This window comes from Scyliorhinus torazame, chromosome 12 (assembly GCF_047496885.1).
Source record: "Scyliorhinus torazame isolate Kashiwa2021f chromosome 12, sScyTor2.1, whole genome shotgun sequence".
Lineage (NCBI taxonomy): Eukaryota > Metazoa > Chordata > Chondrichthyes > Carcharhiniformes > Scyliorhinidae > Scyliorhinus > Scyliorhinus torazame.
The window spans coordinates 160,406,234-160,427,610 of record NC_092718.1 but is presented as its reverse complement, the minus strand read 5'-3'; the positions used below and the strand labels follow the sequence as shown (position 1 = coordinate 160,427,610).

At 43.7% G+C, this 21,377-nt stretch overlaps 1 protein-coding gene across 13 annotated transcripts in view; it reads left to right on the top strand.

The window, feature by feature from the left end:
* LOC140386703 (general transcription factor II-I-like) overlaps positions 1-21,377 on the top strand; it is a 220,322-nt gene that overhangs the window by 102,253 nt on the left and 96,692 nt on the right. For 9 of the 13 annotated variants that reach the window (XM_072469273.1, XM_072469274.1, XM_072469272.1 and 6 more), the window contains 5 exons: positions 1,189-1,238; positions 2,439-2,501; positions 5,540-5,605; positions 15,274-15,342; positions 17,243-17,308. In XM_072469273.1, coding sequence (XP_072325374.1) covers positions 1,189-1,238; positions 2,439-2,501; positions 5,540-5,605; positions 15,274-15,342; positions 17,243-17,308 — 314 coding nt within the window. The remainder of the gene's footprint in view (positions 1-1,188; positions 1,239-2,438; positions 2,502-5,539; positions 5,606-15,273; positions 15,343-17,242; positions 17,309-21,377) is intronic. The other 4 variants (XM_072469278.1, XM_072469268.1, XM_072469271.1 and 1 more) reach the window with 3 other exon arrangements.

Here is a 21,377-nt window from a genome sequence, read left to right as displayed (position 1 = left end):
CATTCTGAATTCTCCCTTGGTGTACCCGAACAGTAGTGTGGCGACTGGAGGATTTTCACAGTAACTTCATTGCAGTGTTAATGTAAGCTTACTTGTGACACTAATAAAGATTATTATAATTCAAGTTGCGATGAGGGCACAGAGGCTGTAAAGAGATATAGACAGATTAAATAAGTTGGAAATAAGGTAGCAAATGTAGTATAATGTGGGAAAGTGTGCAGTTATTCATTTTCGACATAAGATGTAAAAGCAGAATAATTTTTATAAGATGTTAAACTTGTAAACTATGTTTATAGAGACTTTGGTTTGCTCATACAAGGAACACAGCATGCAGGGGAGCAAACAATGAGGAATACAAATGGCAGGTTGGCTTTTATTGCAATGGAATTAGAATACAGAATAATGCAGTATTGTTGACAATTGTATAAGAGCTTTGGTGAAAGCAAACTTGGAATACGGCATACAGTTTCGGCCTCGTGTTGAAGGAAGGGTGAACTTGCATTGGAGGTAGTATATCAAAGGATTAATTATTAGATTAGTTCTGAGAATGGTAGAATTGTCCTATGAGAAGCCAAATAAATTGGGCCCATATTCTCTGGAATTTAAACGAATGGGAGGTGATCTAATTGGAACACAACAAGATCCTGAAGTAGCTTGACTGGGTAGACACGGGTTGTTTCTGCTGGCTGGAGAATCTATAAAACGGGGTATGTCTCAGAATAAGGGACTGATCAATTAGGTCTGAAATGGAAATTTCTCCACTTAAAGGGTTATGAATATTTGGAATTGGGCAGCATTGCCGTGCAGTGGTTAGCACTGCTGTCTCACGGCGCCGAGGTCCCAGGTTCGATCCCGGCTCTGGGTCACTGTCTGTGTGGAGTTTGCACATTCTCCCTGTGTTTGCGTGGGTTTCGCCCCCACAACCCAAAAGATGTGCAAGGTAGGTGGATTGGCCATGCTAAATTGTCCCTCAATTGGAAAATGAATTGGGCACTCTAAAATTATTTTAAAATATTTGGAATTCCCTATCCCAGAGGATCATTGATGCTCCATCATTAAATGTATTTAGGATTGGGATAGACAAATGTTTGGGGTCTCAGGGAATTGTGGAAAATGGGGAGCAGGTGGGATCGTGAGTTGTAACCCAAGGTTGACTGTGATTATATTGAATATATTTTTGTTTTATAGCTTTGTTCCAGTTCAGGTGAAAACTGAGCCATCTGATGACAACCAACCGAGTAAGTGTCACTTGTTCGAATTCTGAGTGATGTATGCTTTTTGTTGAAGAAAGAAAGATACCAAGCTGACCAGTAGCCAGTTAATATTTCAAAAAACTAATTTTTTTTTGTTTTTTTTATGAATGAATTTTACTTCCTTCTGAATTTACTTGTTTTTTTTAATGAAAATGTAGTGTTACTTCTAGTAATGAACTTAGCTGGAGTGGCTCTCTTTTTAACCTGAAGGCTCTGGCTTCAAGTCCCACTCCGGGAATTGTTGACTATGAAAGAACCCAGCTATTGGTGCCGGTTGCCAACCTTGATATAATTGAAGAGGGTTGGCAGAAAGGGGCATCCGACTGTAAAACCACATACTAAATCCAAAAATTGATGTTTGCTATGAAGGTGATCGACCAGCATTGTGGCGAGCCTTTTAACATGGGAAAAGCCGGAAAAGGAAGGAAAGTCGTGATTACGTATCGTAACCATAGCACCCATCAAAGTAAAATAATCTTTATTAGTGTCACAAGTAGGATTACATTAACACTGCAATGAAGGTACTGAGAAAATCCCCTACTCACCACACCTCGGCGGTGCATGTTCGGGTTCACTGAGGGCGAATTCAGAATGTCCAATTCGCCTAACAAGCACATATTTCGGGTCTTGTGGGAGGAAACCCACGCAGACCACGGGGAGAACGTGCAGACTCCGCACAGACAGTGACCCAAGCCAGGAATCGAACCCGGGTCCCTGACGCTGGGAAGCGACAGTGCTAACCACTGTACACTGGAGCTGATTTCCGTATTTGAATTTGCATTTATAACCATTCAGATGTACAAGTTTTGTTCTGTTTATACTTTTATAACACTGAAATTATCTTGTGATCTTTCAAACATAAACCCAATTTGTTTAAATCTTTCCTCAAATAATTGATCAAGTATTCTTCGAATTCTTATGGTGAATATTATCAGGGCATTAAACAAGTTCATAATTGGACGGCATAATTTAATAAAGATGACCATTAGATTGTGTGAAAGTGCGTTTGGCTCACTCTCTGTCTCAGGGTGCTCACTCAATCCCTCTCACCCACATTCCCCTCAGTGTTGATTCCATCCCTTGGAAGGAGAAAAATTAGATGGAAAACAAAACCTGAGTTTATTTCTTTGTTCATAAAATTGGATTTTTGTTGTATAGGATTTTAACTTTTCTAAATTGTTTCAGGCACATCTGTTGCAATCAAAGCTGAGCCAGAAGATCCAGATTATTATCGATACAGTGTTCAAGGTAATATGGAAATCTAGCTTGTTATTCCTGGCTTTTGGCACATGATAAATATATGTTGAGCATGATTTAATGAAATCAAAATTATATTTTTCTTTATCTGTTACTAAAGGTATTGAATTCTTAATGTTTTTGCTTGCTACTGAATGGTCTATGCACACCGCTGCGTCAGTCTATCTGTCTGATGTGGTTTGTTGCAAGGTGTAACTGCTTCCATAACTTGAAAATATTCCAAACCTACAACAACTTGAGGAAAGAAGGGAATCATGAGCAGAGAGGGGAGAAAAGTATACAAATTGGGACCATAGGTAAAGAAAGGTAGATTCAGCTTTCTTTTTCACTCAGCAATATAATGGACTAAATGGAGGAGAGGAAGGAGATGGGGGAAAAGAGAAATGGATGAGCTTGAATTTGGGTAGGGAGGGGAGTGCAGAGGCAAGAATAAATACAAATGATGTGTTCGTGCCTGAGGGAGTGCATACAATTGGTGGAAAGGGAGATGGTAAGAATTAAGAAGTGCAAAATAGTTACACGAGGTGGCATGGAATATTTTTGTCTGTGAATAAATGGTAGCCAAGTTCACTATAGAAGATTCGGAGGGGAACTGAAAAGCAAATAAGTGAATCAAAGAGAGTGTATGAAAAGTCATTGTCAACTAACCTAAAAGGAATCCAAAATTAAATAGTAAAATGGTGGTCAAAAGAGAAGTGGGGCCATTTAAGGACCAGAACAGGAATTTGTGCTTCGAACTGGAGGCATGGCTGACATATTAAATGAATACTTTGCATCTGACTTTATCAAGGAAAACTTTGCAGCCCAGGCCATGTTCAAAGAAGGGGAAATTCAGTCACTCAAAATGTTTCAAATTGATGAGGAGGAGGTATTGGGTAGACTGTACTTAAAAGTTGATAAGACGGCAGGGAATAGATTTAAGGTAACTGGGAAAAGAAACAAAGGCGACATGAGGAAAAGCTTTTTCACGTGAATAAGTGGGATCCGCAATGTACTGCCTGAGAACGTGGTGGAGGCAGGTTCAATCGAGGCATTCAAGAAGAACTGAAATTATTTTCTGAAAGGGAAGATTGTGCACTGCTGTAGGAAAGAGTTGGGGGAGCGGTGCTCGGTGAATTACTTCTAAGGTCCAGCACAGACATGATGGGCTGAATGGCCTCCTTCTGACCTGTAATCATTCTGTGATGAAGGTTGCTCACTAGCAAAATATACTGCTACCCAAGTATTTGTTTAAAAATAAGTTTACTTTGTGGTGCCATTTTGGAGCCTTGCATGGTTGACCTCCGGTGATGCATTAGTTGTTGCATCATCAAGGGAAATGTTGCTAGCATTCTGATGGAAAATTCTAATTTCTTTTGGGCTTTCTAGGCATTTCCCCATATTTAAAGAACAATTCAAGGGAAATTTGATTGCAAATTGGATTGGCAAAAGTCTGTTAATGTATTTGCAAATTAAAACCAGCTTGCCCAAAAAAATTCCCCCCCAAATTAAATAGAATGCCTTATCACAGAATTGTTACCCTGCGGAAGGTAGCCATTCGGCCCTTCCGAATGAGCAATTCACCTAGTGCCATTGCCCCACCTTCTCCCCGTAATCCTTCACGTTCTTCCTTTTCAGGCAACAATCAAATTCCCCTTTGAATGCTTTGAACCTGCCTCCACCACACTCTCAGGTAACAGTCCTTTTACTCTAGAAAAACATTGGGCGGGATTCGCCACCCCCACGCCGAAGTGGCCGCGCCGTCGTGAACGCCGTCGAGATTCACGATGGCACGGAATGGCCCCGGTCCCGACCGATTCAGGCCCTGACAATGGGCCAGTATCGGGGCCGTGTCATCTACCCGCGCCAGGCCTTGTCGCCCGCGTAAAAGCGGCGCCGAATAGATGACGCAGCCGGACGTCATGCGCGGGTTGGCCGGCGCCAACCCGCGCATGCGTGGTTGCCGTCCTGTCCAAATTCGCCCCGCAAGAAGATGGGGGACGGATCTTGCGGGGCCGCGGAAGGAAGGAGGTCCTCCTTCAGAGAGGACGGCCCGACGATCGGTGGGCACTGATCGCGGGCCACCCCACATTCAAGGTGAAGCCCGGTGCAGGATCCCCCCTCGCCCCCCCACAGGCCGCCCCCCCAGCGTTCACGCACCGCCCATGACTGTAGCGACCAGGTGTGGACGGCGCTGGGGGGAACCCGCCGTTTTGGCCTGCCCGCTCGGCCAATCCGGGTCTCAGAATAGCGGGGGTGCCGGAGAATCGCCATATTGGGTATCTCCGGCGATTCACCGGCCTGCGGTCCGCGAAACTCGACCGGCCTTTCCCGCCGCTTGGGAGAATCGCGGGAGGGCGTCGGACCGGCGTCCCCGGAAATTTCGGCGGCCCAGGCGATTCTCCCAACCGGCGTGGGAGTGGAGAATCGCGCCCATTGTCATTCAGGAGATTTTATTTCGCTCTGAAACAATGAAAAATCTGGAATTTATCCATGTGGATAGTTTATTCAACTTGAGATAGCTCAGCCTGAACCAGGGATACGTATTTAAGTCATCCAAACGTAGAAATAGGTTAGATGAGGGGAGAAATTTTCTTCTCATTGAGAGTCCTAGGGTTTTGGAGATTAGTTGGCTCACCAACTGAGTGTGGATTCACTGCGAGCTTTCAAAAGATTTCGGCAAGAGTCCATCTGTGGCTGATTTACAGCAAATGAAAGGTCACTGGGAAATTGGATACTGTGCCACATAGTCATTGTATTTTTCTGGAACTTATTTTGACAGCCTTTTTGAATGTCGGAGAGAGATTTTCCAAATTTTCTGTTTCCTCCCGAATTATCCTAGCATTTATGTATCTGTTATTGGCTGTCCCAGGAGGTTGAAAGTTGAGGGCAATGGATTCATAATAGTCAAGCCCATCATAACTGTATCGGACTAGCTTAATTGACAAGTCTTTTTTTCATATTTGTATGATATTGTAATTCAATTTTTAAAATACTTGCCATAAAGCTTGTTAAAGAAAATTTGAAAGCAAAACATCTTTTTATGACAGGGCCTAGTGCGACTACTTCAGAAGCCAGTGATACTGAGGCAGCTAACCAATCGAAGTCTTACCAAGGTAATTGTTTTATATTGTGATCTTAACATGTAGGTAGTTTCTCTGTTTTAAGGCGTAATCCGCCAATAACAGCTGATTTGATTGTACACTTGCCCTGATACACAAATGTTGATGGGAATTACCCAGAAAGTTTTAACTACTGACTGGTATTTCCCTGCTCCCCAGGACCCGAGGCGAAAGTTTCTGATTCTTGAGTTAGAGCCAGACACTTGGGACAATTGTGTGGCATGTTGTTGAATAGTTAACCAGGAAATGTAACTCAGAAAAACCTTAGCCCAACTCCTGGGTAACTACAGAACTGACCCCCACTATCCCTCCTGACCTGACCCCTGACTACTGCCACCCAACCTGACTATGGCTTCCGACCCTGCTATTTCTGGAAAAGCTGGACTCTCAAGACTTAGTCAGAAATACGGAACTGTGGGGTGACACGGTAGCACAGTGGTTAGCACTGATGCCTCACGGCACCAAGGACCCGGGTTCGATCCCAACCTTGAATCACTGTCCGTGTTGAATTTGCACATTCTCCACGTGTCTGTGTGGGTCTTAACCCAACAACCCAAAGATGTGCAGGATAGGTGCATTGGCCAGGCTAAATTGCCCCTTAATTGGAAAAATTAAAAAATAAAGAGAAATATGGAACTGTTCCGGGCGCAGTCAGGTTGCCACTTCGCAGAAGATCCAGGCCCCTGCAATAGTGTTGGAAATCAGTCAATTTGCAAACAGCCGCAACAGCAATGTGGCAACAGATAATCTGCTCTTGAGGTTTTGATTGGGACAAATATTGATCAGCCACTGGAAATAACTCTGCTCTCCTTCAAAATATTGCCATGCATAACTTGTTCAGTTCTGCACTAGAGTGGTGCTCTAGAGTGGTGCTCAACTCCTCAAGTTGGACTTGTTAAACCCACAACCGTCTGACTAGGAAGCAAATGTGCTACCAGCTGAGTTAAGGCTGACTTCTTGAATAGTTGTAAAGTCCTAACTAATATAGTGGACCAAAACAAATGTGGGCATATGGGAAAATCAGCTGCTATTGATGTTCATTGATGATGATATGCATTACAAAGTGCTCTTATTTATATAACGAGTCAAGAAAAACATCCAACAGTTTGGATTGGTTTAAGCAGCTTTAGAAGTAGAGCAAGCTGACGTCACAATTTTAATGGGTTTGATCAGTACACAACTGAGAATTAGTGCAACACTGGACTCTAGAAGTTGAATTTGATAGGCTGCCTTACTACCTCTTGCCAAACAAGCACTTTGCTTCAAGGGGGTGCTATGGGTCAGTGTTTAGAAATCTCCAAAGTATATCTTGGAGTTCACCTGACCGACAAATGTTTATCGAATTTGGCTAGGATGAGTACAATACGCTGCCTGTCAGATGTTATTCAACAGAGGTCTTCGGCGCTTTTAATCAAAAAAATAAACTTTATTCTACAACTTCAGTTAGCATTTGTATAACCACACACGTGCAAGAATTTCTATCAACTACAAACATAAATACCCCACACAGCGATAGTAATCTATTTATAACCCTTAATGAATCTCCCTTAACTATTCCAATTTAATAACAAGATCCAAATAAAAAACAGAATCTCCATTCAAAGGTGTGGCCCAGCATATGGCACTCTTACTGGTATCAGACTTGGTATTGATACTCTTGCTTCCTTTCCAAGACAGCAGGTTTGAATTCCTTCCAGAAAGCAGTTATTTCTTTTAAGTTATCAAGCTGTCTGGAAACAGCTTTTAAAATGAAGATAGAGAAACCCTTTCAACCTGTGCAGTACAAACCAGTCCAAACTCAAAGTGAAAGTAAACTCAGAGCCACAGCCCAGCTCCACCCACACAGTGACATCACTGAAGCCATGTGATAAGACAAAAACATTTCTTAAAGGGGCACTCACATGCCAGGGGATAGTCTCAGACTAAGGGGGATAGACATTTTAGACTGAGATGAGGAAAGTTCCTTCTCTTTAGAGGATTATGAATCTTGAAATTCCACACCCCAGAGCATTAGTCTAATTCCTGGGAAACTGCTGTCATCGAGCGTATTCAAGGTTGAGATTGAGAGATTTTTTAAGAAAGGGAATCGAGGGATCTAGTGATCTGGCAGGAAAATGGAGGTTAGGCCAGGGTTCAGTCATGATTTTAAATGAATTAATAACCAGGTTTGAGGGGCTCCAATTTCACATGCTCTCCAAAAGGAAAAGATATTCAAATGGAGGCAACAGCTAACAGTACTTCTCTTTGCGATTCTTTCTTCATGGCAAGCAAAGACCTCCAATCTATATTAATAATTCAGGGACATATGCAATCCACTGGTAGCACAATGCTTGATAAGAGTTATTTCTGTACAGAGTGAATAATAAATTTGCAACTGGCCCATTACAAAGTTGAACCAAAACAAACCTAATGATGCATTCACTTGAGACATTTTAGATCTTGGAAAACAGGAAGCTAGCCTTGAGTATGACTGGCTGCAGTCAGCCTTTGGATCAAGATGCGATGCAGAAAGCTAGAGGACCTGCCCTGTTGATGCTCCTGATGAATGAAGTTAGTGATTAGGGTGAAAGCACACCAGTGGTCAATTCTTATAGGACTTGGAGATTAGTTGTTTGGAATTGGTTGACTGAGCAGTGCACCAAAAATTGACTATCACTGCAGTTTCACCCTTGAAGCATCTATTTGAATAATTTGAATTGTAATGCATGCTAACTTGGGTGGCACAGTGGTTAGCACTGCTGCCTCAGAGCTCCACGGACCGGCATTCAATTGTGGCCTCGGGTGATTGTCTGTGTGGAGTTTGCACTTTCTCCCCGTGTCTGCATGGGGTTCCTCCGGGTGCTCCGGTTTCCTCCCACAGTCCAAAGATGTGCAGGTTGGGTGGATTGGCCACGCTAAATTGCCCCTTGGCGTCCAAAAAGGTTAGATGGGGTTACAGGGTTATGGGGATTAGGTGGAGGCATGGGCTTAAGTAGGGTTTCAAGGGCTGATGGAGACCCGATGGGCTAAATGGCCACCTCCTGCACTGTAAATTCTGTGATTCTATGAACTGTGGCATGTGTGTAAATGTGGCTGATATAGACTGTGCCCAACTCTCAGGTACAGAAATGATACCTGCTGGGAATGTAAAATGGTTGAAACTAGTGGAAGAGAGCAAATATTACCATTACGGACAAGCTGATTGCCAAGGACATACTTGATTTAATTCCCATGTTAAATGATGATGCCGGTGTGGAAAAGTGCTTTATGTTGCAGACTGCCACTGGCAAAGTATGACCTTTCCCTGAAGAAAATGGCATCTATCATTACGAAGTGCTTAAGAGAGGTTGGTCATGAGACACATCAACTCCATATCCCCAGAATGCTTTGATACACCGCAATTCGCAGACCACCAGATCCTACATGGACCAACTGGCGGGTGTGTTCGCAGACATCTTCAACCTCTTCCCTACTCCATTCCGAGGTTCCCACCTGCTTCAAGAAGACCACCATCATATCGGTGCCAAAGAAGAACAAGGCAATGTGCCTCAATGACTACCATCCGGTGGCCTTGACATCTATCATAATGTAGTGCTTTGAGAGGTTGATCATGAGACACATCAACTCTCTACTTCCAGAATGCTTTGATCGACTGCAATTCACATACCGCCACAGTCCACAGCAGACGCCATCTCCGTGGCCCTACACTTATCCCTGGAGCATCTTGATAACTAAGATCCTGCGTCAGATTCCTATTCATTGACCACAGCTCTGCTTGCAACACCATAATCCCACCATAATCCCATACTCCAAGACCTAGGATGCGGCTCCTCCCTCTGCAACTGGACCTTCGACTTCCTGACCCATAGACCACAATCAGTAAGGATAAACAACAACAACCTCCTCCACGATAGTCCTCAATACCGGGGCCCTGCAAGACTGGGTAGTTAGCCCCCTACTATACTCCCTATTTACGCATGACTGAGATGAAAATTTGGCTCCAACTCCATCGTATTGACATGACCATAGTGGGTCGGATCTCAAACAACGATCAGTCAGAGTACAAAAGGGAGATAAAGAACCTAGTGGCATGGTGCAATGACCACAATCTCTCTCAATATTAGCAAAACTAAGGAGCTGGTCATAATAATGTTTGTTAGTGTCTCAAGTAGGCTTACATTAACACTGAAATGATGTTACTGTGAAAGTCCACTAGTCACCACACTACGGCGCCTGTTTGGGTGCACTGAGGGAGAATTCAGAATTTCCAATTCGTCTAACAAGCATGACTTTCGGAACATGTGGTAGGAAACCGGAGCACCTGGAGGAAACCCATGCAAACACTGGGAGAACGTGCAGATTCCGCACAGACAGTGACCCAAGCCGGGAATCAAACCCGGGACCCTGGCGCTGTGTAGCAACAGTGCTAACCACTGTGTTACCCAGGACTTCAGGAAGTGAAGTTACGTACTGTCCCCTGTCTGCAACAATGGTGCCGAGGTGGAGATGGTTGACAGCTTCAAATTCCTAGGTTGGCACATCAACAATCTGTCCTGGTCCCCCATGATTACTCTGCGACCAAGAAAGCGCAACAGCACTAGGAAACTAAGGAAATTTGGCGTATTTGCATTGACTCTTACCAATTTTTACAGAAGTACCATAGAATGTATCCTATCTGGCTGCATCACAGCTTGGAATGACAACTGCTCGGCCCAACACCGTAAGAAACTAGAGTTGCAAATACTGCCCAGTCCATCATGCGAACCCACCTCCCACCCATTGACTCTGTCTGTAACTCACGCTGCCTTAGGAAAGCGGCAGCGTAATCAAAGATCCCCTCCCATCCAGGGTATTCTGTCTTCCAACCTCTTCCATCAGGCAGAAGATACAAAAGTCTGAGAACACGCACTAACAGATTTTTAAAAAAGCTTCCCCACTGTTACCAGACTCTTGAATGACTCTCTTATGGACTGAACTGATCTCTCCACACATCTTCTTTACTGAGTAACATTACACTCCGTATGCTTCACCCGATGTCTGTGTCTACACTCGTGTCTGGTATGATCTGACTGTACTGTACGCAGAACAATACTTTTCACTGTACCTCGGTACATGTGACAATAAATCTAAAAGAAAGACAGTTTTCCTTGCAGTAAACATTTTGTAAACGTGTAGAACAGTGTGTATATTCTGTACTGTTTTAGAGCAGTAAATTCGGATTGAATAGTCATATCTCATTTCTGTCAAAATAACTGTCAAGAGTGGGAACCTGATCATATGAATGAAAAAAAGAAGAAATAATTGCATTTCTTTCTAGTGCCTTTCATGACCTCAATGTCTCGAAGCGCTTTCCAGAACTTGGTTTTGAAGGGTAGTTATTTATGTTTTAATAAACCTGTCAGCACAGCAAGCTCCCACAGACAGCATTATGATGATGACCAGATAGTGTGCTGATAAATATTGGCCAGAAAACTGTTCTTAAAAATAACGATGGGACCTATTATGTCAACTGGACAGAGCGGTTGGGGCCTGGGTTTAAAGCCTCATCAAAAGTTGGTCTTCTGACGTAGCATCCTGGAATACTACACTGTAGCGTCAGCCTTGAATTTGTGCTTAAATCTCGTGACTCTAACCAAGAATTTTAAGAGGCAAGAATGCTACCGACTGAGTTACAGCTGCCACTTGTGTTAGACCAGTCTGACTGCAAGAGTTTCTGGGATAGAGTCATTTTCATGAAGTTGGAGCAGAAGAGACAATGTGCACTGCCTGACATCTGACAGAAATGGGCTTTTAAAAATGAGTGAGATTTGTGGCTGATTCCCTTTATAGGGAGATCAGTTTCCCTGGGTAGTCATTTACCCACGTCATGATTTCTCATGGTTTGTTTGGAAGGGAAAGGGTTGAGGTGGTAGGCAGTCAGGGCTGGAGGGAGAGGTAGGCGGTGGGGTAGGGAGCTAGCAGCAATCAGGTGATCTTTGTGTCATGGGAGTGTCCCTTTAAGAAATGTTTTTTGTCTTATCACGTGGCTTCAGTGATGTCATTGTGTGGGTGGAGCTGGCCTGTGGCTCTGGGAGTTGGTTTTACTTGCGTTTTGGTTTGGGGCTTGTCTCTGGCTCTGAGTTTTTGCTTTCGTTTTCACACTTGGCTGCTGTACTCAGAAAGAGAAGTATCTTACTTAGTGTGTCAATTTATATTCAGTTTAAAAGCTGTTTCCAGATTACTTGATAACTTGAAAATAAATAATTGCTTTATGGAAGGAATTCAAACCTGCTGTTTGGAAAGGAAACAAGAGCATCCATACCAAGCCTTGAGTGCTGTGTGCTGGGCCATACCATTGAAAATTCTTGTTATTAAATCTTAATCTTGTTCTTAAATTGGAGTAGTTCAAGGGGGAAATTTATTAAGGGTTATACATAGATTACTGTAGCTGTGTGGGGTATTTATGTTTATAGTTGATAAAAATGCTTATTGTGTGTGTTTATAAAAGTGTTAACTAAATTTGTCGAATAAAGCTTGTTTTTGATTAAAAGTGTTTAAGGCCTCTGTTGAATAACACCTGAAAGGCAGGCCCTTGTGCTCTTCGTAACCAAAATAAATAACAGTTGTAGGTCAGGTGAACTCCATGATATACTTTGGAGTTTTCTAAACCCTGGCCCATAACATTTGTCTCACCTGTTGGGTGGGGCAGCAGCCATTAAGATGGGCCTGGTGCCTAGGAACTGGTGGTGAAGGTCGATCATGGTGGATGTTATGTGATGAGTGATGATAGTTAAGAGTATTAGAGGGGTAGCAGGAGGTTCTAATGAATGTGTATGCCCCGAATTGGGACATAGTATCATTTAAGGAAAGTTCACTGTTTATGGTTCCAGATTTGGACACCACCAATTAATTTCGGGGGGGGTAATATGAACTGTGTGCTGGACCCGAAGGTGGATCGATCTCGGCTGAAATCTTTGGTCCCGGCTGGGATGGCGAAGTCTTTATGGAGGAGACTGGAGGGGTGGATCCATGGCAGTTTACGCATCGGGGGTGGGGGGCATTTTCGAGGATTGATTATTTTATTATGGGTCTGACTCTTCTCGTTGGGCTGAGAAAGGGAGTGGATGCCCTGGCCTTCACCTCATTGGTGGCACGGAGGTGGTTCCAATTGGGTTGGAGGTTGGTAACACTGCTGAGTGCTTCGGCATGGCTAGGGGATTTAATGGAACTTTGGCACCTTGAGAAGGTCAAATATGTCATGAGGGGGCCGACTGAAGGGTTCTACCAGAGTAGGCAGCTGTTTATATTATATTTCAGAGAATTGGTCGGTGGGGGTGCCAGATGTTGATTTTTAAAAAAATATATATGCAGCCTGCTTCCCTTGTACCTACTGCTTAGTCCCACTAGGTGGTGCTGTGGTCCCTTTAGGAGAATTTCTATGCTGTTTACAAAATTCTGCATTAGAGTCAGAGAGTACAATTCTCCGGTTCTGCTGCAGCGAATGGGAAATTTGGCAAGGTAGTAGTGGGGCGGACTTGCAACTGAGAATCCCGGCTCCAGAGTCATAACGTTTTACAGCACAGAAATATGCTACCCGGCACAATGTGTCTGCGCCGACCAGCAAGCACGTATCTAATCTAACCCCATTTTCCATCATTTGGTCCGTAGCATTGTACGCTGTGGTGTTTTATGTGTTTGAGCACTCTAGCAATATCAATTGCTCAAAAACATCAAATTTCACTTCTAGGCTAATACTTTAAAAAAAAATTCCAGTTAAGGGGCAATTTGGTGTGGCCAATCCATCTACCCAGCACATCTTTTGGGCAGTGAGGGTAAGACCCCCGCAGACACAGGAAAAATGTGCAAACTCCACACAGACAGTGACCTAGGGCCAGGATCGAACCCGGGTCCTCAGCGCATGAGGCAGCAATGCTAGCCACTGTGCCACCATGCTGCCCTCTAGGCTCTAGGCTAATAGTTTTACTTGCATTCTTTAAAACAGCAGTTTCCACTTGCTGGGCATTTCTGACTCGTGTTTAAGAGTGATCCAAGGGATTGCTCTAAATCACAAGCTCGAAACAAAGGGCAGCACGGTAGCATAGTGGTTAGCACAATTGCTTCACAGCTCCAGGGTCCCAGGTTCGATTCCCAGCTTGGGTCACTCTGTGCGGAGTCTGCACGTTCTCCCCGTGTGTGTGTGGGTTTCCTCCGGGTGCTCCGGTTTCCTCCCACAGTCCAAAGATGTGCAGGTTATGTGGATTGGCCATGATAAATTGCCCTTAGTGTCCAAAATTGCCCTTAGTGTTGGCTGGGGTTGCTGGGTTATGGGGATAGGGTGGAGGTGTGGGCTTGGGTAGGGTGCTCTTTCAAAAGAGCCGGTGCAGACTCTATGGCCCGAATGGCCTCCTTCTGCACTGTAAATTCTATGACTTTAAAATGCCTCACCTGCCACAAATGGCTCTCTCACTGGTTTAAAGTGCCTCTTGCCTCTCACACCTTGAACAATGGCCAGGCTTGTGGGGTTCCAAAATTAATCAGGTGATTGAAAAGTCAGCTTCATGAAGGGCAAGTTCTGCAACATGTATTTTTTACCGAAGGCAATGAAAGGGATTTTACCTGTGCACAATAGCAAATGTCTCTCTTACAGTTATCGAAATGGCGTCTGTGCCTCCTTCACAACAGGCACTTCCAGGGCTCCAAATTGTAATGAGCATTTTCAAGAAATGTGCAGCCCTGGCTGCAAGAACAAAATTGTTACTTTGGATATTCTTTCCTCAGAACATTTTCTCAGCGTCTTTTAAAAATAGTCAAAGTACTTTTCAATTGCAGTCAAACACCTCACTTTCTTCATAATGGTGTCGACGTTAAACAAAGAGCTGATGTGTGAGGTGACAGCCTGAAAACAGAAGTTGTGATGTTCATTCATGAAAAGGAAAGGATCCTAAAGAATAAACAAGATCTGTCTGGTAGCTTTTCAGGTTGTTACATACCTGTGCTGCTTAGTGGGAACATTGGAGAGTAGGGATTGCCCCTCTGCTTCTCTTTTTCTACGTTACAACAGTGACTTGTACTTCAAAAGACCTTGCGTCGGCTGTAAAGCAATTTGGAATTCGGTGGTCATATAAATTTCTTTCATACTTCAAAGGTTGCGGATGATATTGTAGACGATATAGACGAAAGTAGTAAACCGTGAGAAACAGATGAACAATCTGGAAGACATAGAATGTGATATAGACACATGGCAGTTGCTTTATATTGTCATATTTTACACAACCAATCATTATAGGAAATATCAATTAGTTGTCTATAATAGTAAACATTGTCAACTTTTGCTATATTTTAGCATTTCACAACTGAACATGTTAGCGGTGAGAACATTGACCGTCGACATTTTCTGTTAAAAGCTATCAAGATTATTATGAAGCTGCAACTTTATATGTTTTGTCGTTGTAAATCATTGGTTGGCTCTGACTTCTCCAATCTACAGAGGTCTTTAGTTGCAATAAATAGTGTTGTATAAAAACATTTACCACCCGAAGGGAAAAAAAGCAAAATGCTCTTTATAGTTTTAGTATCTCTGATAGTGTTACATTGATAAATTGATAATTTTCTGTTAAGTGAGAAAATAATGATCAATAGTTTACATTTCAATTGTGGTCCATATTACATGGCATATCGTAATAGTTCCATGTTTCATTTATTAGCAGAGAGTGCGCCGCAGAATGAAGCCGACCTGTCAAGTGATGAGACCGAGGAGGAATTTACAGCAGATGGTAAGAAGTGTTGTTCTGTTTTCAGTTGGTCCCAGCAACCATTGCTATTTTCCTTGTCATAGGCAGACAGGCTGGTTTAGCACAGTGGGCTAAATAGCTGGCTTGTAATGCAGAACAACGCCAGCAGGGTGGGTTCAATTCCCGTACCAGCCTCCCCGAACATGCGCCGGAATGTGGTGACTAGAGGCGTTTCACAATAACTTCATTGAAACCTACTTGTGACAATAAGCGATTATTATTATAATATTAATATGTACCTGTGGCCTTGATAGATGAGGACAGCATTGTCAGTCATTTCCTTAAGTCTGGTTTCCTCAATTCTTGATGCCTGCCTAGACTTGACCATTTTGATCAATGGTGGAACAATGAAACCACTTATGGCACTGGACACATCTCCCACTAGGAGTACATTTTGTGCCCTTACATCCCTAGTGATGATCAACATGGAGGGATATTAATTTGTTACACTATCTGAAAGATGGTGATTGGCAGGTGATGACGGCATTTGACTTCATGGTGGCCAGTCACCATGTTGGCTCCTTGGGGCCATGTATTTGGACTGTGTAATGCTATCCAGGTGATACAGGAATACAGTAGAAAATATTGGAAATAATCAGCAAGTTGGTCTGCATCTTTAGAGAAAAAAGCAGTTCTTGTTTCAGGCCTAGGGCGGCACATGGCACAGTGGTTAGCACTGCTGCCTATGGCGCTGGGGACCCGGGTTCGAATCCCGGCCTTGGATCACTGTCCGTATGGAGTTTGCACATTCTCTCCATGTCTGCCTGGGTTTCACCCCCGCAACCCAAAGATGTGCAGGTAAGTGGATTGGCCATGCTATATTGCACCTTGGAAAAAAAATAATCGGGTACTCAAAAAATTTATTTAAAAAAATATATATATTTTTTAGACCCGCTGAGCATTTCCAGCATTTTCTGTTCTTATTTATGGCATCCCTGCAGTATTTTGCTTTCGCAAAGGTGATGCAAAGTGTAGCTGGCCTGTGGGCCCGAAGGACTTTGTTAATACTGAATTTAAGAATGATTGTTTGCCATTTGGCGGTTTGCTGAACTACTTTAATGTGGCATTAAGAGTCCGCCTGGGTTGGGGGATGGGGGCATGATATTGGATTCTTGTAACAATCCAGAAGTTGTGGTACTATAATTGAATTTGTCGTAGTGGATTTAGATTGCAAGCCTCTAGCTGGTGTCGCAGTATTGGGTTCTCATAGTTTTTTTTTATCACTTTAGCAATAAAGTACTCCAGATATTACTGAACATTTAAAGGCTTCAGACTTCCTATTACTGATAATTTGGTAAATCTTGTATATGGAGGTAGGATGAGGGATAAAGACGATTGTGTAGGTATAGTTTTGTTATTTTTTTGGAATTAAATTTCACCATATATTTAATAGCTCCTCCCAAACCTGCACAACAGTTTCCAAAACTGTGCTTATCCCCGCTCTGTACCTTGAGCATGTAATCTAGGCTGACACTTCAGTACAGCACCGAAAGAGCGTTGCACAGTTGGAAGTGTTGTTTTTCTGATGATGTTAAACCGAAGCCCTGTTTTCACCTTGAGTGAACATAAATGATTCCATGGCACAACACGACAAAGCGCTCATGATTTTTTGAACAACATTTACTCCTTGACCAATATCACTGCAACAATTTTATCTAGTCATTTATTTCATTGCTGGTTTTGGGACCTAGTTGTGCACAAATTGCCTGTTTTTCCTACTTCGAATAGTAACTACACTTTATTTAATAAATGAAATCATTTAGCTGTGAAATTCTTTGGAATATCCTGGGGTCATGAAAGTTGCAATATAAATGCAAATTTTTGCTTTCTTAATTGTGTTAAATTTATTAAATGATAAATATATTGTATTTGTGTTTCTTAGATTCGACTCAGCAAGAATATTCTGAAACTAGTGAGGACCCGGAAGTAGAAGTTACCATTGAAGGTAGTAGTTCTGTTTATTAATGTTTGGAAAGTACACACCACTGTGATAGTTGAATGTTCACTTATGAGTTTAGCAACCCGTTTTGGTTGCTCTATTTTAATTCAAAAAACTTGTATTCTATAATCTACAAAAATGAAGAAGAATTTGGGTGGCTGCAGATGGAGCTGCATATTTTTTTCTTCCAGAATTTTTATTTCTGACCTGGTCTTTCCCCCTCACATAATTTTGTTTGTCATGATCCAAAATCTTAAGTTAGTTTGTTGATTTTTAAAAATTACATAAATCAAGAAGCTGTTGTGATTATTGAAAGTAAAATAACTTCTTACTCTTCTAATTGAAGGGCGTAACAGGGTAGATGCAGATAGGATGTTGCCCCTGGCTGATGAGTCTAGAACCCAGGGGACATGTGTTAGAATAAGGGGCAGGCCATTTAAGACTGAGATGAGGAGGAATTTCTTCAAAAGGATGGTGGATCTTTGGAGGGCTATAGAAGCTCAATCATTGAGCATGTTCAAGACCGAAATTGATTAGATACCTAGATAGTAATAACATCAAAGGATATGGGGATAGTGAGGAAAAGTGGCACAGGGGTAGATGATGGCCATTATGTGTTAGAATGGCAGAGGGAACTTGACTTGGCTAAATGGCTTACTCTTGTTCTTAAGTTCCTCTGTTAATTAAAGAGCTACTGGATTTTTTCAGTTGTGAAGGACAGCACTTGATCCTTGATTAAAAGTAATATTTTTGGGAGTCCGAAACGACCATGGATATAACATTTTTGAACTGCTAAGTTCAATCAAAACATATATTGGAGTCTGCCTTTTGGAGTTATGGTAGTGGTGCTTTGAAAAATGAGATTTTCCAGTCTGTCTGTGTTCTCATGACAAATGACACAAAAGGCTGTGAGCGAGAATGAGGATTAGTAACTGGAGTTGCCATAATAGACACTTCCTCAGTTCATCAAAACTAGAAATTGTGGTATGTGTTATTCCTCGAGTCTCCGTTGTATCTATCGAGGAGAGTATGGATATGGCATGATAAAGATTAATATGGTGGAGAGAGCATACACAGTAGAATATTGGAGAATAACAGAAAAATAATAATTGTGGAGGGAATGAGGATATGATGGGAGAGGGAGAAGGCATAATGCAAGAAAGGTTTGGAGGATATGGTAGAGAAGATTACGAGAAAGCAAAAGGAGGGCAGAAAAGAAAATTAATCCCCTTTTCAGGTGAACCATTGAAAACACTTGGATTGGATTGGATTTGTTTATTGTCACGTGTACCGAGGTACAGTGAAAAGTATTTTTCTGCGAGCAGCTCAACAGATCATTAAGTACATGAGAAGAAAAGGGAATAAAAGAAAATACATAATAGGGCAACACGAGGTATACAATGTAACTACATAAGCACTGGCATCGGATGAAGCATACAGGGTGTAGTGTTAATGAAATCAGTCCATAAGAGGGTCATTTAGGAGTCTGGTGACAGTCGGGAAGAAGCTGTTTTTGAGTCTGTTCATGCATGTTCTCAGACTTCTGTATCTCCTGCCCGATGGAAGAAGTTGGAAGAGTGAGTAAGCCGGGTGGGAGGGATCTTTGATTATACTGCCCGCTTTCCCCAGGTGTAGATGGAGTCAATGGATGGGAGGCAGGTTTGTGTGATGGACTGGGTGGTAAGTTTCTTGTGGTCCTGGGCCGAGCAGTTGCCATACCAGGCTGTGATGCAGTCTGATAGGATGCTTTCTATGGTGCATCTGTAAAAGTTGGTAAGAGTCAATGTGGACATGCCGAATTTCCTGAGGAAGTATAGGCGCTGTTGTGCTTTCTTGGTGGTAGCGTCGACGTGGGTGGACCAGGACAGATTTTTGGAGATGTGCACCCCTAGGAATTTGAAACTGCTAACCATCTCCACCTCGGCCCCGTTGATGCTGACAGGGGTGTGTACAGTACTTTGCTTCCGGAAGTCAATTACCAGCTCTTTAGTTTTGCTGGCATTGAGGGAGAGATTGTTATCGCTACACCACTCCACTAGGTTCTCTATCTCCCTCCTGTATTCGGACTCATCGTTATTCGAGATCCGGCCCACTATGGTCGTATCGTCAGCAAACTTGTAGATGGAGTTGGAACCAAGTTTTGCCACGCAGTCGTGTGTGTACAGGGAGTAGAGTAGGGGGCTAAGTACGCAGCCTTGCGGGGCGCCGGTGTTGAGGACTATTGTGGAGGAGGTGTTGTTGTTCATTCTTACTGATTGTGGTCTGTTGGTCAGAAAATCGAGGATCCAGTTGCAGAGTGGGGAGCCAAGTCCTAGGTTTTGGAGCTTTGATATGAGCTTGGCTGGGATTATGGTGTTGAAGGCGGAGCTGTAGTCAATAAATAGGTGTCTAATGTAGGAGTCCTTGTTTTCGAGATGCTCTAGGGATGAGCATAGGGCCAGGGAAATGGTGTCTGATGTGGACCGGTTGCAGCGGTATGCGAATTGCAGTGGATCAAGGCGTTCTGGGAGTATGGAGGTGATGCGCTTCATGATCAACCTCTCGAAGCACTTCATTACGACTGAAGTCAGGGCCACTGGTCGGTAGTCATTGAGGCACGTTGCCTGGTTCTTCTTTGGTACCGGTATGATGGTCTTCTTGAAGCAGGTGGGGACCTCGGAGTGGAGTAGGGACAGGTTAAAGATGTCCGTGAATATCTCTGCCAGCTGGTCCGCGCAGGCTCTGAGTGCATGACTAGGGATCCCATCTGGGCCCGTCGCCTTCCGAGGGTTCACTTTCAGGAAGGCCAATCTGACTTCGGAAGCTGTGATGGTGGGTATCGGTGAATTATGGGCTGCTGGGGCATTCGCCAGCGGATTGTTGGTTACCTGCTCAAACCGAGCATAGAATGCATTAAGTTCATCGGGGAGGGGTGCGCTGCTGCCAGAGATACTGTTTGGCTTCACTTTGTAGCCCGTTATGTTGTTTAGTCCTTGCCACAACCGCCGAGAGTCTGTCTGTGACTCTAGCTTGGTTTGATATTCTCTCTTGGCATTCCGGGTGGCTTTGCGGAGGTCGTACCTGGATTTCTTGTATAGGTCAGGGTTGTCTGCCTTGAACGCCTCAGATCTGTCCTTCAGTAGGGAGTCAATCTCGCGATCGAGCCATGGTTTCCGGTTGGGGAACGCACGTACTGCTTTCTTTGGCACGCAGTCGTCCACACATTTGCTGATGAAGTCTGTGACGGTGGTGGCATACTCATTTAAGTTGGTCGCTGAGTTCTTAAATGGACCAGTCCACTGTCTCTAAGCAGTCACGTAAGAGCTCTTCTGTCTCCTCGGACCAGCACTGCACACCCTTCTTAGCTGGATTCTCCCGCTTGAGTTTCTGCTTGTATGCCGGGAGAAGGAGCACCGTCTTATAGTCTGATTTCCCAAAGTGCGGTCGGGGGATGGAACGGTAGGCGCCCTTGATTTGTGAGTAGCAGTGGTCAAGAGTGTTGTCGCCCCTGGTGGGACAGGGGATGTGCTGGTGGAATTTTGGCAGTACACTCTTGAGGTTGGCCTTGTTGAAGTCTCCGACCACGATGAACAAGGCCTCCGGGTGTTCTGTTTCGTAGTTGTTTATTATTGTGTATAGTTCATCCAGCGCCTTCCTCACTACAGCCTGGGGTGGGATGTAGACCGCTGTGATAATGGCTGAAGTGAACTCGCGTGGAAGATAATATGGGCGGCACTTCACGGTCAGGTATTCCAGGTCTGGGGAGCAGTAGGTCGCCAGAGTCGCCACATCCAAGCACCAGGAGGAGTTGATGAGGAGGCAAACCCCTCCACCCTTCATTTTGCCTGATGATGCCGTGCGGTCCGCCCGGTGAATTGAGAAGCCTCCAGTTTGTATGGTACAGTCCGGTGAGGCAGGGGTGAGCCATGTCTCTGTGAAACAGAGCACACAGCAGTCTCTTCCCTCTGAGAGGTAAGTCTGGCGTTAAGTTCATCCAGCTTGTTTTCGATCGCTTGGACGTTTGCCAGGAGTATGCTGGGGAGAGGGGCCTTGAAACCGCGTTGCTTCAGTCTAACCTGCAGACCGCTGCGTTTCCCTC